Genomic DNA, 18,396 nt, shown 5'->3' on the forward strand with positions numbered 1-18,396 from the left:
GAGATCTGAGGATCACAGTTAGAAGCCAGCCCAGACAGAAAAGTACATAAGACTCTTATATCCAATTAACCATCAAAAAGCTGGAAATAACCCATGCTTTCACTGTATTTGATGTTGGCATAATTTGTGGAGGGGAAGGGAAAAAACCAAATTGTTTAAATAGGGATACAGGTGAACCCATTGCAACAATGAGATGTACAAGTCATTATGTCGAAATGAACTTTACAATTTTGGTGTGGGGGGGAGGAGGACTGGGTGGGGGGTTGGGGGGAGGATGGAAGGGATGGGAAGGGGAAACAAAGAGGAGGCAACAATGCTTGATAAGAAATGTACTCGTTATCTTGCCCATGTAATTGTAACTCCTCTGTACAGTATTCTCACAATTAAAAAAAGCTGGAAATAGGGCTATGGCTCAACTGATAGCCTTAAGTGAGAAAGCTAAGTTACAGTGTCCAATCCCTTAGTTCAAGCCCTAACACCAACACACACACACACACCAAACATGAATAATCATTAATATTTGTTTCTCATAATGTACCATGTGAGGTTTAAAAAAAGCCTTTTGACCTCTCTAAGCTGCATTTGTCATGTAAAGCTGTTGTATATGGTGGTATTTTGAGTTCATTCCAGCTCTAATAATTCAAGCGAATTCAGTTACTATTCATTTTGTATCCTGTGTTGTTATCTAACTTAGTAGTAGCCTCCAGGTCAAGAGAGGCGAGGCTGTCCTATGAGGATGAAGGGGGACAGAATCCTGGGTGTGGTGAAGGAGCACTGTGATTCAGTTTTCCCAGTGTATTCTTCTTGAGTAGGAGACAAGAGTTGTTTGTGGACAAACATATACCATGTCTGGGTGGCAGCAAAAACCACGTATGTTCAATATGCCTCCCCTGTCTAGTCAGTAAGGCAGCTGATTAATGTGATGTTTACTTTTCGTTTTCAACTTGGCTAGATAGCTAGCAAACCATTATTTCTGGGCATATCTGTGAAAGTGCTTCCAGATGAGTTTTGCATTTGTCTCAGTTGACTGGGTAAGGAAGACCTGTTCTTATCTAATATGGAGAGCACCACCTAATTAGCTGAGGGTGTTAGTAGAAAAGGTGAAAGAAGATAAATTCACTCTCTCTCTCTCTCTCCCTCTCTTAAAGATGGCTACACAGCTTCTCTTGCCCTAGGATGTAAGAACTCTAGGTTCTTTACAGCTTTCAGACTTGGAATCCAGGACTGGCACGAATGGCTTCTCACCTCTGCTGGGGCTAAGGCACCCAGCTTCAGAATGAGAGTTATATCATAGGCTCCTTTGGACTGGGAGTGAGCTATGTTAACAGCTTCCCAAGTTCACCAGCATCCTTGGTTCTCCAGCGTTCAGAGGACTTATTTGTGACTTCCATGCCTCTATAATCTCAGGAGCTAATGAATCCCCTCTCATTAGCCTTATTTATATCTTGTGCATCTTATATCTATATTTTCCACTTCTGTCCTCAATAAAGACCCAATAAAGATGTCCCAAATGTAATATCTATGCTACAATCATTAGTCTTAAAAATTACTTTTTTAAAGACTATACCCAACTTCAATTCATAATACAGAACACTTCTATGTATGGCACCCAATTCTAAATGTCAAATTGACATTCTTTGTGTGTGTGTGTGTGTGTGCGTGCGTGCGTGCGTGCGTGCGTGCGTGTGCATGCGTGTGTGCGTGTGTGTGTGTGTGCGCGTGTGCACGCACACACATTACTGGGGCTTGAACTTCAAAGCCTTGGTGCTGTCCCTTTGATTTTTTTCACTCAAGGCTGACTGACACTCTACAACTTGAGCCACATCTCTACTTTGGACTTTTTTTTTTGTTTTTTTAAGTAAGTTTTTTTTATTGTGAAAATACCATACAGAGGGGTTACAATTACATGAGCAAGGTAATGAATACATTTCTTATCTACTTTGGACTTTTTGTAGACAAGAGTTAAAGGGAGATAGCCATACAAACCTTCCTGCCTGGGCTGGCTTTCAACTGTGATTGTAGCAGCTACGATTACAAGTTTGAGCCAGAGGTTCCCAGCTTGACTGATATTCTTGTAAGTACAATAAGCTAACTGATTGCATCATGGGAGCTTCTTGATTGCTATTCTTTATAGTCATTTCTTATGTATTCAATTTATCCACAGACCTTTCTAGCATTCTCTAGTCTCTCAATCTTTCTCTTTCTATGGTATTATTTGGCTTTTTTGTGCTTATGTCTGTTATCTAGCATTCTAACCATTTGAGCCATGACTCCAATAGACATTTCTGCTGGTTTATTGAAGACAATAATTCTGCTGGCTTTGAACTTCAATCCTCAGACTTCAGCCTCAGACCTCAGCCAGGATTATAGGCATAAACCACTAACTAGTATACAGCTTTAAGATTCATTAGTAAATTTTAGTCAAATCATACTATAAAATTGCAGAAAAAAATTTACCACTTCTCAGTTTACTTATCACTCAAAATTATTTAAAAGAAATGACCATCTATATGTTATCATATAATAAAATCAATATGCTGATATAATATAATAATCTATAATGATATGTCCTTAAACACATCAATCATTTGGCTTAATGATAAAATTAATTTTGAAAACCACAGGAAAGTTACTTACATCCATCTCCAAGAGGTTGAACATGCTTGACTCAGCAATTTCTTTAGACTCATCAAATTTCTCCAGAGCTTGACGGAGTTCTTCATCTGGGATCTTGCCTTGCCGTTTCTTCTTATAATCAAAGTCCAGGCGCCTCCCTTCCAACTTCTTTAGATGGTGCTGCAAATGAGAGGAACATGCTTTGAAAGTAGTTCTTTACAGTTCACTTTACTAACATTCTAATTGGCTTCCAAAACAAAATAGGCTGCATTTCAAAGTAGAAATGAAGAAACATATACCAGTGAGGCAAATGCTTCCAGAGATTTCGTGAGGGGATACCTTTAAAAATAATTAAGGATGAGCTGGGAATGTGGCTTAGTGGTAGAGTGCTTGCCTAGCATGAATGAAGCCCTGGGTTCAATTCCTCAGTACCACATACACAGAAATAGCTAGAAGCGGTGCTGTGGTTCAAGTGGTAGAGTGGTAGCCTTGAGCAAAAGAAGCTCAGGGGCAGTGCCCAGGCCCTGAGTTCAAGCCCAAGACTGGCAAAATAACTCAAGGATAGGAAAGAAATAACAGGAAATACCATTTCCCTTTATGTCTGGTTTGCCAGGCCAAAGCCAAGATGGAATCCTTTCCCTCCTCACGCCACAGGCACATGTGCTCCACACACTGAGAGGTGTGTGCACAGAGTTCTCAAGTCCCCATCCTCATGAAAGACGGTACTCCAGAGAAGACACTGGAAAACTACTCCCCCTGTAGTACAGTGAGGAGGAATGGCATTCTTGCTTTCTGAATCATCCAGTGTGTTACGATCACCTGTTGTGTTTATTATGTGGATTCCTGATCATCTGAATCTAAATATCCAGGATTGAATCTAGGAATCTATTTTGAAACACTTGCTCCAGCTAAGGTGGCTTTCAGGAAACTTTTTACTGAGCTTAAGCCTGCCTCTTGACAGATGATGCAACACAGGACCTTGGAAAGGATTTCACCTAATGCTACTTGCTAACCCTTATCCATTCTTAAATTATTCCAAGTAAGGGGTCTGGCCTGTGCCCAATATCCCTAGTACTGGGTTGTGAAGTCTTTTTCCACAAACCGAAATGTTGGGTTTGTTGCTTTTGTTGTTTCTCATAGCATCAGTTTCCACTGTTCACTGCTGGGTAAGAAGGCCAGATTTTCACTTGTTTCTAGGTATACATGGGAGGGAAGAGAAGGAGACAAAATTGAATCGGGAGTGGTAAAGATCTGAGGAGCAAAGGAGAATAAATAATACCCTAAACCTTCCCTGCTACTAATCCATGCCTGATCTAAACTAAATGATTGAGCTTTTGGAAGGAATACTATTTGAAATACTTGAGCCAGATACAGGGTAGAACAATGTATCAGAGCTATACTTTGGATTTAGAGTTCATCTGCCATTTATTGAGTGATCTTGAGTGAAGTAAGTTTAATCTTGGAAAACAAAGAACCAGAGGGACTGAGTTCAAGTTACAGAAGTCCATTTAGTAGACAACAAAAAAGTGTTAGTCAAGTTCAAAAATAGTTGTAGAATGAATAAGTGAATGAAGAGATGAACAAACCTTGTAAGCCCAAGCAGAAACATAACAAAATAAAGTTTATTTATTAGAAATAAACATAATAACAAAATAAAGTTTATTTATTAGAAATATCACAACTATTCTACATGTCTTAGAAAGAATGGCTAGGAAAATACAAAACACGTGTTTAAAAATAAGAGTACTTATTTAAGTAGTATTAGGGGTAATAGCCCAGCCCATCATTCTAATTTAAAACAAAGCAACACAAGAGGACATTATCCCTCTAGGGAAAATGTATTTTTGAAAAAGTGATTTAATGTGTGCTGAGTGTAGTGGCTCATGTCTGTAATCCTAGCTACTAGGGAGGCTAAGATTGGAAAGATCATGGTTCAAAGCCAGCTTAGGCAACAGAAAAAGATCAACATGGTGGTACATTCTGCATCCCAGATGAGCAGGAAACATGAATAAGAGGATCACAGTCCAGGAAGGCCCAGGAAAAAAACCTAAGAGCCTATCTAAAAAATAACCAAAGCAAAAATGGACTGGGCATATGTCTCAAGTAGTAGAGTGTCTGCTTAACGAGTTGCTTAGCAAATCCAAGGCCCCAGTAACACCAAAGAAACCAAAAGAACAGCAAAATCCAAAGCCTATTTAATACAGACACTGAATACAGAGAATTCAGCTATCAAACTCTTGAGCAACATAGTCCTAACAATGGGCTGGAAAGTTCTGCATTTCTGTTTGCTTCCAATTTATCTTGCAGGGGTGATTTTAAAATTTACCAGTGCTGTCAACAAGAAAACTAGCCTAAGAAGTGGACATTTGCAACTGTGTAATTTCAACTGCTTGCTTACAAGAGACAACAGCATATACCTGAATCTCCCTCAGATCTTTGTCATGAAGATTCTGAAGTGGGTCAATGAAATTCTGCTTCACTTCCATGTCCAAAGAGTCTTTCACCTCTGAGAGTTCCCTCATGGCTTCCCCTACCTCTCCAAGTGCTGGACCTAAGAGGACAAAATGGAGCTCTTAAACTTTGAAGAACCAGGAGGAAATACATGGGCCTTCACAGATTAAAAAAAAAAAACATAGAGATTATTGCCTAAGAAACCAACAGACTAGAAAGAATACACTATGCCTTCCATAGAAGAATGTCTTTCCAAGGTGCCATGGTTCATTGTAGGAACCATGGAGATATCCCTTATTAACAGGTATGTAACATCTGGGAGGCTCTCTGTCCACTTTTGTATGTAATTGCCCTGCCCTGTGCGGTCATTTTCAAGTTAAGTCTTTTAGTAGAAACAAATAACAGTAAAGGAAAATAGGTCAACTGGGAATGAAGATTACTTAGAGTTCCCCACATCATTAGGTGTAGAGACAGAAGGTGGTTGGTGTCTTAACTGAGAATGGGAGATTAGTGAAAGAACAAATCATATCTTACCTGGGTCTATGAAATGAGGGAACATATACAAATGAACAACAATCTAAGAGAAAGCCTTTATGGCAGGGTATAAAACAGTGCCAACATAACTACTTCCTCCCTCTCAAAATGTAGCTCTTGCCAAACCCACCCCAAAGAAAGTGTGAGGCATCTGGACATGTGGGGCAGACCTGCAGTAAACTTTGGGGTCTTATCTAGGAAATAACAAAAAGAAAACTGCTCAGACAAATCACCTAAAAAATAATGAAGCATAGAGTCCTGTTTAATTTTTCCTGTTCAAGGACTATAAACGTTCACACTGTAAGACCAAAAGAAGATATTCATAAGAGAGTGTCACAAGGGCTCAATAGCTATGTGCATATGATCATATAAAATGATGATTATTGAAATTAAATCCAAGATATGGAAAAAGGGTTTTTATTTTGCTTTTTGCACTGTTTTTTCCTTCTGTTTTTCCCCTTTTGCCACTGTTTTTGATTTCTGTACTTGCTGTCTTGTATGTAAGTTTATCTGATTTGGGGAGGGTGAGGGAAAAGCACAGAAACAGTGGGACAAAGGGTGAACTAAGTCAGCAGTGATACTGTTCAAGAAGAGATGTACTCAATACCCGATTCACATAACTAACCCATAAAAATAAATAAATAAATACAGGTATGTGAGAGCTAAAATTGAGAAGTGAAACATAAAATGACCTTAACTTCCTACAGACTTTCTTACCAGGATCACAACACCAAGGAGAACCAAAAAATTAAGAGTGCGAGAAAGCACAGTTACCGAAGTTGCAATCATCTCCCAGCTCTCTTCCAAACTTGAGCATGGCCTCTGCCAGCAGTGCTTCTGCCTGAGGGTAGCCTGGCCCCTTCTCCTGGCCACGGATTTTTGACATGGTGTTGATCATGCTGAGCTTAGCCCTGGACGCTGCAAGAAAGGGAGAACAGGATTTTGAAGTAGGCAACATGACATAGGGGAAACATCTGTACCTTCAATCTCTGAATTCTAGTGTCCTTACAATATGTGACTACTCTACCCTCCTACCATCTACCCTACCTATCTGCCCACCTACTACCTAGCTCAAATCTCAGCTCTTCCTAAACACACGTGAAGGATTATGTAACTGAGGCAAACCCGTTTTGGGGGAACCACTATTAGAAGCTCAGTTGCCATCCATCCCCATGTGCCCTACCTCTTCCCTCTATTCAGTGTGATGGCTGTCATGCTCTGTACCACTAAACTGTTGCACTAAGAGTTTTTTGGAAACTCTTGGATAATGTAATAATCTCTAAATTTTATATCTCAACTATAGAAGATTATGGATTAAAATAAAGAATCAATGGTAAACTCTTGCAGTATGAACCTTATGCCCCATTTCACTTATTCCATGCATAAAAACTATGTTCAAAACGATTGTGTAACTAGGATTACGACCATAAACAGATCCATAGCAAAAATAGTGTGTTTATAGAAAGGATTATTTCTCCTGCACACAAACTGCATATGAAAATTGGTTTTGTGCTCCAAAGACAGCATCTCTTTCCTTTTGCTTTTATTTTTATAATAGACGAGGCCTAGACAGCCGTTCTAGTTTTAGCAGAAGCAGGAATTTCATTAACAAATTATCATATTTTATTATTGTTACTAAGTGGTTGTACAAAGGGGTTGCAAAGGAGATGAGAAAAGTCATCAAGAGACAATATTTCAACTCTGCACTGGGGATAGTACAATAAGCAATAAAATAAAACCCCTTGTTTCCATAAGTTTATAATGAATTGAGGACAATATCTATTCTAACAGCAATTAGAGTTTGGGTACTGTGGCTTGGTGGCAGAGCACCTGCTTAGTACATGAAAGCCCTGTGCTCTATTTCTAGCAATGAAAAAAAAGATAAAATCAAGAAGAGTGGAGAAGTATATATACTAATATATATATGCATATATATATATATAATATACTATATATACCAAGCAGCGTGATGGGAGACTGCAGAAAGTTACAGAACAGAAACAGTGTCTCTGACACTTTTCCTGGAGGAAAGTGTCACAGAATTTAGAACTACACAGTAGACAGAATTTAGATGGTCTACTTACACATGCAAGTTGGTGGTAATCATAAGAATACAAGACATTTTTGTATTCTCCAGTTTGTCATAAAAAACACGTCACACATTAAACTTTAAAAATTAAAGCTGCCTCAGAATCACCCATTTTGGGGGGCAGCTGGCCATTCTGAGATTCAGGAAAAACCCAGTTCTTGCCCTCATGGTGCTCAGGCAAGTGGAGAGTTAGGTAGACAGACACATCAAGTGAATGCTGTAGTGGCTAATACACAATGTGACTGTGAGGAGCAGGTAAAAATTATACAAGTGAAAAAAGAAATATATTTATATTTATAAGAGTTACAGGCACAGAAAGACTAAAAGGAAAGAAGATAAATGGAAACCAAAGATAACTGGAACGCCATGTAGTGGTTAATCCCCTCAAATCCTGTTTTCATCATTTTGCATTCTACAGATGAATTCCTTTGATGAAAGATAGGTACTGATTTGTACTTAGATCTTGGTTCTGTTAAGAACTGCTTTTTGGTAAGCAGTTTATAATAGTTAACTATATTGTGGCTGATTTTCAAATTCCTCATTTTGAATGCTGTTGAAAATGAGGATCATTATTCATTTTCTAATTACTTGAGAACATCTTGAATACATTCTACATCTTCAGGAGGAGGAAGAAAGCTATAATTTTTAATGTAATGGAAATTAATTTATCCTTTTCTTCAAATGATCTCAAACTGCTATGAATTCAGATATATGGAGAGATTGGTTTTTAAGGTCATTCATGAACTCATTAAATTTTTATTAAGAATCCTGGGGCTGGGAAAACTTGTGTACTTGAGAATTATCAGACTTCTAAATTATCATCTATAAGAGTTAACATAATTGTTTCAAAATGAGTTTTTAAAGCAGTACTTTAGGAAAGTAGAAGTAAGCCTAGGAAATATAAACATAAGATATTCTCATTTCTATAATGCGATCTTAGCTTCTACTGCTTCACCAAGCTGTGTGTGATCCTACAGACTGAAATCCCTTCTAAGGGAACTGGATTCCTTTCCTGCTAACTGTTTTTCTCCCCATCACTTTGCTATTCCTACTCTGTCCTGTCTTCTTTCTCTGGTTTCAGATAGGAACATGTGCTCCTGTATTTGTTTCTATATGCTGCTCCTACCATGATGGGCCATCCACTCACCTCACCACAGGTCAGGGGGAACAGTGGAAAACACCTCATCTAATTAGTCACCACAATAAACTGTCTTTGCTTTAAACAGTGGTCTATGTCCAGTCTTCCGTTATGGTAACAGGAAACTAATATTCTATTCCATGCTCCCCAGAAAATCTGGCAGCAAGGTTTGTGTCCAATGGGCAGGGTACTTGAAGATTCTTCTCTGGGGAATACAAGTAGTGTTAGAGATGAGAACTAGAGAGGCTGGAAGCACACGATCCATAATCCAGGCTGACTGTCGTAAAGGCAGCCACTGGAGGTAATGAGGCTCACCCATTCCTACAGAGCGTCTTTGTCCCAAAAAGGGCAGCCACTGTCACCAGATTTGAGGGAAGAAGACCTTTAAAGAAACATGATAGAGATTTTAAAAAAAAAAAGTAATTTGGGGAAACAAAAAAATTCAGGGTGGGGAAAATAATTCGTATTATTAATATTCACAGGTGTCTGGGTTATTTTTTCCAGAGATAAGTAGAAAAGAACTTTTAGAAATTAAAATATGTAAATTCAAATGAACTATAAAGTTTAAAGAGCCAGAAGACATGATAGCGCTCAATCTCAAAAAATGTAACAAAAGAAAAAAAAACACAAAAAGCTTCAAAACAAAATCTTCAATACAGAGATGAAAATATAAGGAATCATAAAATTATGATAGTTCAGGATAGCTAGTAATTGAATAAAAGAAGTACAGAAATAGAAGAAACAATTTTAAGTGCAAGAAAATTTCCCAGAATTGATGATACACTTCCATAATAAAAAGTTCCCCTGAGCAGTGGATGCACAGTCCATTCCAAGAGCCACTAGGATGATATTTCAGAACAAAGAGGACAAGGAAAAGTTCTCAAACCTTTCAGAGAAGACATGAGTCAGAAGGTCACTGCATACCAGAATAGCAGGAACAACATAACATTTATTTTTTTAAATGGTGCAAGTTGACTCTAAATTTCTTTTTTTTTTTAATTGTGAAAATACTGTACAGAGGAGTTACAATTACATGGGCAAGGTAATGAGTACATTTCTTATCAAGCATTATTACCTCCTCCTTTGTTTCCCTTTCCTATCCCTTCCCATCTTCTCCCCCACACCCCCTCCCACCAAAGTTGTAAAGTTCGTTTTTCAACATAACATCTTGTATATCTCATTGTTGTAATGGGTTCACCTGTATCCCTATTTAAACAATTTGTTTTTTCCCTTCCCCTCCACAAATTATACCAAACATCAAATACAGTGAAAACAGAGATACCATGGGGGAAGGACATACAAAGCAACAAAGAAATCATCTTATAAATATGTTAGAAACAATCACAAGAAAGAAAAAACATTTGAATACATATCTTGGGACTCATTTCACCTAACATTGACTTATCTGACCTTTTCTGCTTGTCTCAGACATATACTAGTTATTGCAAATAAGGAAACCATGGGACCTATGTTTCTTTGGGCTTGGCTTACTTCACTTAATATAATTTTTTCCAAGTCTTTCCATTTCTTAACAAATGGGGCAATGTCATTCTTTCTGATGGAGGCATAGAATTCCACTGTGTATATATACCACATTTTCTTGATCCATTCATCTACTGAGGGGCATCTGGGTTGGTTCCATATCTTAGCTATGGTAGATAATGCTGCAATAAACATAGTTGTGCTGGTAGCTTTAGTGTGGTCTTGTTTGTGATCATTTGGGTAAATGCCCAAAAGTGACTTCAAATTTCTTAGAGAAACTTGAGACTATATTCAAACTATCACTGAGGATAGATTAAACACACACAAAAGGTCTCATTTTTCTTTCCAACCTAATGGAAGACGCATTATACTGAAAGTATAAATCAAGAGGTCTCAAAGATCAGGAACATGTGATGTGTGTCTGTTTATCGAACGAAGGGAAACATCTACCTGTGACAAAAGGCTTGGGAAAAAAATAATGAAAGATGCATAACTCAGAAACTGAAAATTAAGATAAAATAAGTCCACTGAAATATCCTGAAAAAATTAGTGTGTGGGGAAGAATGAGAAAACAGGATAGTTACTGTCTTTCTTACTGTCTGTCTGTCTGTCTGTCTTTCTTTCTGTTGGTCATGGGGCTTGAACTCTGGGCCTGAGTTCTGTCCCTCAGCTCTTCAACATAAGGCTAGCACTCTACCACTTGAGCCACAGCAACACTTCCCATTTTCTGGTTATTTATTGGAGATAAAGTTTCACAGTTTTTCCTGCCCGGGCTGGCTTTGAACCGTAGTCCTTAGATCTCAGCCTCCTGAGTAGCTATGATTACAGGTTTGAGACACTGGCACCCAGCTAGTTACTGTCTTTTAAAACTCAAATTCAAACAGAAAATATTTGAAACTAGAAAATGAATCAGGATCAAACAGACATGTTTCAAGATTGAGAGCAAAAGCCACAAAGATAGCTAAATGAGTTCTGAAAATGTTTTGGGGACTCAGACATAGGAGAATGGGTCCAGTTCTTACATTCCTTGTAAATTATTTTCAAAAATATTTTTTAAAATCATGTGCTATTTCCACTATTAAAAAACCCCACAGAATTCAAAATATTTCCATTTTGTTTTACCCTTTGAAGAAATGGGTATTTTCACTCAAAACACAGAAGCAGAGCTATGGCTCAAAGTGGTAAAACACTAGTTGGGCAAAAGAGCTCAGGGACAGCACCCATACCCTGAGTACAAGCCCCAAGACCAACAAAAAACAAACAAAAACAAAAAAGAATAGCTATTTTAAACAAACCTCATCTAATGGCTGAAGTAAATAAACAAAGTTTAGTCTTGACAATCTGGCCATGCTGTAACCCCAAGGGCTTTTCAATCAAAAAGTCTGACTAAAGTGTATGTTCATCAGTATAAAGACAATTGGCCAGGAAGAAAAAAGTTACTATGGATAGACGGGTGAAGCAGGATTGGAATATGCCATCCAAGGAAAGGAACCGATGAATCTATACCAGGAGATTTCTGGAAGTGCATTTACTAGGTGAGCTAAAATAGCAAGCAATGAAAATAGAATGACCATAAAACGCTGACCTAGTCCCCAAAAGGGCTCCCACTGTTTCTGTCCTCAGCAGAACAGGGCAGTTTGCTTTTTGATTTAAAAATCTATGCTCTCTTATAAGAGAGAAAAATGAGAACAGTGAAGCCTCAGTCTTCATCAACTCACGGCCTTGAAAGTGTAGTACATAACATCCCTGACAAGCTTTCTTATTCTGGGCACAGCCACAGGGAAGTCCAAGCTGTGTTATGAGTAATGCTGCTTCTCTGCTAGCCCTGTCTGAGCTATTTTCCTCTGACCTAAAAGCTGTATCCATATGAGTCACTGCTCGATCTGCCCTAAAGCGTTCTAGCTGTCCAGTACAGTACCTAGTTAGAAATGTTGAACATCTGGTACCTCTGCTAAGTCCTTGTTTAAATTTTTATTTTGTAATACAAATGAGCAAATAGGGAAACAAACCATTATCAAGGCTTGCCTTTCACTTAAAGCAGCACACAATTGAATACTAGGCTTTAAGCTCCTGTAGACATGGGTAAAAATCTAGGCTGTAAATCTTGCTAGCTCTGTACCCCTGAAAACAGTATCATTCAAAAGGTGGTTACTAGTGTTTAATGAAAACGAGGAAAAGAGTAAACATGACAGGAAGGACATATGACAGGAGGAGGGCTCTCTTTCCTTGCCCTTCCAGGCTCTTTTTGGTGATTATGTATGCTGGACTGCTTCATGGATACCCTGAATGGGCAGGGAACTACATTTCTCAAGGTCCATTCTGTCAGTGATCCATGGACCAACTGGGAAATGGTCCAAAGCAAAGTAGTATAAATCTGGGAGGTAATGGTGTTATTGATTATATTGGTATGAGAGACAGAAGCAGAGATGCCCAGGGTGAGAGTTTGTGCGCTTCCTCACTGTGAGCTGAATCACTTCTTTTAAGAGTTCTAGTGGTTTATACATTTGTTTGTATATATCTTTTTTCCCTAGCCCTTAGGAAGAGGCTTCCTGTTCAACAGCACTATCACTTCCCCTCTTGCTCTGAAATGAAGTTGGAGGTGCGGATCAAATCTGACCATATCAACACTGTAGTCTCCTGGGCTTGCTGGAGAACAGGCCTTTACTGTCCGTGACCTCGCTTGCTGCTCCCTTCCTCCCCTGATACACTAAGGTCTGAGGTACCATCATTGTTAGTCTGGGTCATTAACAAATATTCCTTCTTCCCTCTCTGCTTGTAGTCTTGCCCTCCATATTAACAACAGAGTGGTTCCATTCAGTGTAAGTCATCCCTCTCCTCAGATCCCTTCAAGTGTGTGTCCCTGTATCATTCAAGGTAGGAACTAAATGCTAACAACAATGTTGTTCTATATGACTCTTGCCTCTTGGACATACACTTCCTGCTATGGTTCCTTACTCTTCTCTGAACACATCCAGATACCATCTTCCTGGACTTGGTAATTTTCTAACTTATTTAGTTCTCACATAAGATAAAGGAACAGAATTGGTTGTTGTGGATTCAAAAAAGATAAAAAGGCTGCTAAGGACTGAATTGTGTCTCCTTTAAGTTTATATTCTCTAATCCCCAATACAACTATATTTGGAAATAGGACATTTAGGAAGTGATTCAGGTTAAATTAAGTCATAAAGTTAATATTCTAATTTTTATAGATCTGGAGGTACCATATGAAGAGGAAGAAAAATCTCTCTTCATGTACATTCACCAAGAAAAGGCGATGCGAGGACATGGTAAGAAGATGACTGAAAGATAGCCCTCAAAACCAAACTGACAATTATCTTCATCTTCATGCCTCAGCATCAAGAAGTCTGAGAAGTTAACTTCTTTTGTTTAAGTCACCTGTGTCTGCTGTTTTGTCATGACAGTTTAAGCTGACTAAGCTCCTGGGAAGAAACATGAATTTTGATGAATACTATTCAGTTCACTATATTGTCTTTTTCATGTAATTAATTTTTAAAACGCTGAGTCAAAGTAATTTTTATGAACTATCCAGATTCTTGTACTATGAGAAAAATCATGCATTAAATAATTTTCATTTTACATGGATTTCTAAAGCTTCAATTTTTACAAAGTTTCCTTCTTAAGCTTATTCTTCTGAGATACAATTGCCGAAAAACTTTGAAAGAAGCCTCATGAAAATATATATCTCTCATGCTTCTCTAAGTCCTTAGTGATATTGTTTTACTGAAGAGAAATTTATTTCCATAAGCACATAAACATGAGATCAGTAACTGGGACTGTGGCTCAAGTGGTAGCAGGCCTGACCTAGTATGCACAAGGCCCTGAATTCAATCCCCAATTCCTCAAAACAAATGGTATTAATGCGTAAATATATAACTGAAAATTATCATAAAGAAGAGAGGGTTCTTCACATACTCCATTCTCTGAAGGTTTGGACATGTAGAATCCACCCAAAAGCTCATGTATTTAAAACTTTATCTTAAACTGACCAAGAGCTATTTTAAGAGGTTCTGGAAACTTTATTTCTTTTTTAAAATAAGTTTTTTATTGTGAGAATACTGTACAGAGGAGGGATTACAGTTACATGAGCAAGATAATGAGTATATTTCTTTCTTTTTTGGGGGGGGGGGGGTCCAGTCGTGGGGCTTGAACTCTGGGCCTGGGCACTGTCCCTCAGCTCTTCAGCTCAAGGCTAGCGCTCTACCACTTGAGCCACAGTGCCACTTCCGGCTTTTTTCTTTTAGTTTATGTGGTGCTGAGGAATCGAACCCAGGGCCTCATGCATGCAAGGCAAGCGCTCTACCATTAAGCCACCTTCCCAGCCCCAAGTATATTTCTTATCAAGCATTGTTGTCTCCTTGTTTTTCCCCTACCATCCCTTCCCTCCTATCTCTACAAATATACTCCCCCCCCCACCCACCCCCAGCCTAAATTGTAAAGTTCATTATTCTTTCTTTTTTGTTTCCACAATGATTACTTTATTTTTTATTTTATTTATTTTTTATTTATTTATTTTTTATTGTGAAAATACTGTACAGAGGGGTTACAAATACATGGACAAGATAATGAGTACATTTCTTATCAAGCATTGTAGCCTCCTCCTTTGTTTCCCTTTCCCATCCCTTCCCATCCTCCCCCTGCCCCCCACTCAATCCTCCCCACTACCCCCCCCCCCCACCAAAGTTGTAAAGTTCGTTTTCCACATAACTAGTTGTACATCTAATTGTTGCAATGGGTCCACCTATATCCCTTATTTAAATGATTTGTTTTTCCCCTTCCCCTCCATGAATTATACCGACATCAAATACAGTGAAAGCAGGGGTTAAACTGTGGGGGAGGGACATACAAAGCAACAAAGAAATAATCTTATAAAATGTGTTAGAAACAATCGCATGAAAGAAAAAAAAAACAGTTGAATACATATCTTAGGGTTCATTTCCCTAACATCACCTTATCTGACCTTTTCTGCTTGACTCAGACATATACTAGATATTGCAAATAAGGGAAACCATGGGACTTATGTTTCTTTGGGCCTGGCTTACTTCACTTAATATAATTTTCTCCAAGTCTTTCCATTTCCTAACAAATGGGGCAATGTCATTCTTTCTGATGGAGGCATAGAATTCCATTGTGTATATATGCTATATTTTCTTGATCCATTCATCTACTGAGGAGCATCTGGGTTGGTTCCATATCTTAGCTATAGTAAATAGTGTTGCAATAAACATAGTCGTGCTCGTAGCTTTAGTGTGGTCTTGTTAGTAAACATTTGGGTAAATGCCCAAAAGTGGGATTGCTGGGTCATAGGGAAGCTCTATGTGGAGTCTTTTGAGGAACCTCCATACTACTTTCCAAAGTGGTTGAACAAGTTTACACTCCCACCAATAATGCAATAAGATTCCCTTCTGTCCACATCCCCTCCAGCATCTGTTGTTATTAGAGTTCTTGATTTTAGCCATTCTAACTGGGGTGAGGTGGTATCTCAATGTTGTTTTGATTTGCATTTCTTTTATGGCTAGGGAGGTTGAGCATTTCTTCATGTGTCTATTGGCCATCTTTCTTTCCTCTTCAGAGAAGTTTCTCTTTAAGTCTTTAGTCCACTTATTTATTGGGCAGTTGTTACTTTGAGGATTTGTTATTGGGGGATTTAATTTTTTGAGTTTCAAGTATATTTTAGATATGAGACCCTTGTCTGTTGTATGGCTAGTGAAGATCTCCCAATCCATAGGCTTTCTATTGATCTTGCTAGCTATGTCCTTTGCCATGCAGAAGTTCTGTAACTTCATGCAATCCCATTTGTCCAGCCTTTCTTTGCTTTGTTGTGTTTCCGGGTCTCTATTAAGAAAATTTCAGCCTGTGCCAAGGAGACTTAGGGTTTTTCCTATTCCATCCTGTAATGTTTTCAGAGTGTCAGCTTTGACTCCGAGGTCTTTGATCCATTTGGAGTTGATTCTGGTGCAGGGTGATATATAAGGATCTAGCTTTAGTTTTCTAAAAGTAGGTAACCAATTTTGCCAGCACCATTTACTGAAGAGGCTGTCTTTCTTCCATTCTATTTTTTTAGCTTCCTTATCGAAGACTAGATGGCTATAGGGCTGTAGGTTCATTTCCAAGTTTTCAATTCTATTCCATTGGTTCTGAAGTCTGTTCTTGTGCCAGTACCAAGCTGTTTTGATTACTATGATAAAGTTCATTTTTCGACATAGCATCTTGTACATTTTATTGTTGCAATGGGTCCATCTGTATCCCTGTTTAAACAATTTGCTTTTCCCTTCACCTCCCCAAATTATACCAACATCAAATACAGTGAAAATAGCATGGGGGAGAGACATACAAAGCAACAAAAAAATCCCAAGGTAAGGACACAAGTGCTTTTTTCTTTCTTGCTGTTGCTTCTAACATATTTATAAGGTTCTGGAAACTTTAAAAGATGCAGAGCCTAGTTGAATGAAGCAGATCACTGAGGGAGAGTCCTTGGGGATTATTATCTTGACCTGAGTTTCTCCAGGGGGCAAGTGTTGGTGTGTGTGTGTGTGTGTGTGTGTGTGTGTGTGTGTGTGTGTGTGTGTGTGTGTGTGTGTGTGTGTGTGTGTGTTCATCTGTCTGTCTTTTCCTCCCTCATTCCTCCCTCCTCCTTGGCCACCAGAAGGTCAGCAATTTTGCTCTGCCATATGGTTTCCACTATGCTGTTCTGTCTCACCCCTAAACAATGGAGACAAGTGACCATGCACTGAAATATTTGAAACTGAAGCCATAATTAATGTTCTCTTTCGTAATGCTGTTTCCTCTGAGGGATTTGTCACAGAAATGGAAACATCTAACGCCTCCTGGCTTTCCTCTATAGGTGTTCCTTGAGCATTTACTACTTCCCTTCTCACAGCCTACCCAACTGTGAGAGCAACTCTTTCATGGCATTTCACATAGAGGTATTCTGGGCTCAGCCAGCAGTACTTGCAGGATCAAACTGTCAGCATCATTTTCCAAGTCTAACTTTAGTGATATTACTTTGACGAATGGAAAACACGCATGGGAGACTGAACCACAGACACTGGAAAGCACTACTAAGGTTTATCTTTCAGAGTGATACCTGCTAAGCCTTTAGTGGTTAATCTACCAGCTTATAGGGAATTATATTGTACTCGAATTTTCATCTGTGGTGACTAAGTATTATACTATTTTTCTTAAAAATGAAACAGTTCAAACATAAAAGGAAGTACAGAGAAGAACAAAGCATGCCTATTTGCATAACACTGAGATTTCTCACTTAAATACAATGATCTTTAAACAGGTACTTGTATGCTAGCATTTCTGTCTTTCATGTTGCTAAAATAGGAATGCAGCACACTCATGAAAATTGTCTGAAGACCCATGAGATTTCTTTCCTAGAAAGGTTTTGAGACAAGGAAAAAGCAGTCCTAAGGAAGCTTGGACCCAAGGACCTTGATGTTAAGAGTTTCTTTTCTCAAGGAACAAACGGGATTCTACTATTTCTCTTTCTACCCTCCACTCTCTCTCTCTCTCTCTCTCTCTCTCTCTCTCTCTCCTTCCCTCCCTATCTTCTTTCCCATCCCTCTCCCTCCCTCTCTGTTTTTAGTTTCATAATCAAAAGGGACTTCTGTAGCTCTGTAAATTAACAGTTTTCACAGAACAAGAAGCTAAGATGGAGAGGCACAGCATAAATCCAGGAAGAGGATGGAGGAAGACATGGATGAAAGATGAACCTTCACTTGCTGGATAAGGCCAGTAGGAAGGGTGAACATCTTCCCTCCTCATTCTCGGCTTCCTTTCTATTACTAAATGGTTATGATACAGAAGTGCTTTGGAAGAGAATATCTGTACATTTTGAAACAGTACAACCTCCTTTATGCTGGTATATTGTGCTCTCACGAATAATTTCTTTTCCTCGTCAACTGTGAAAATTCAAGTAAGAAAGCATATTGACAGGACATCTGCCTGTCACAACAGGGAGGGAGAAAATCTAACCCCTGTTTGTGGCTGGGGTTGATGAATGGATCTGACACTTTTACGATGGAGCAGTGACCATCATCTCCTGAAGTCACAGTTATGT

General features: G+C 38.7%; 1 protein-coding gene across 1 annotated transcript in view; it reads right to left on the reverse strand.

Moving 5' to 3' along the window:
• Positions 1–18,396, reverse strand: part of Sh3gl2 (SH3 domain containing GRB2 like 2, endophilin A1) — a 195,773-nt gene that overhangs the window by 6,506 nt on the left and 170,871 nt on the right. Inside the window, exons 4-6 of the mRNA XM_042692895.1 lie at positions 6,376–6,519; positions 5,034–5,167; positions 2,638–2,796 (exon numbers count right to left, since the gene is read on the reverse strand). Of these exons, the coding sequence (XP_042548829.1) occupies positions 2,638–2,796; positions 5,034–5,167; positions 6,376–6,519 (437 nt within the window). The remainder of the gene's footprint in view (positions 1–2,637; positions 2,797–5,033; positions 5,168–6,375; positions 6,520–18,396) is intronic.

Source organism: Dipodomys spectabilis, unplaced genomic scaffold (genome assembly GCF_019054845.1).
Source record: "Dipodomys spectabilis isolate Male_0828 unplaced genomic scaffold, ASM1905484v1 ptg000158l, whole genome shotgun sequence".
Lineage (NCBI taxonomy): Eukaryota > Metazoa > Chordata > Mammalia > Rodentia > Heteromyidae > Dipodomys > Dipodomys spectabilis.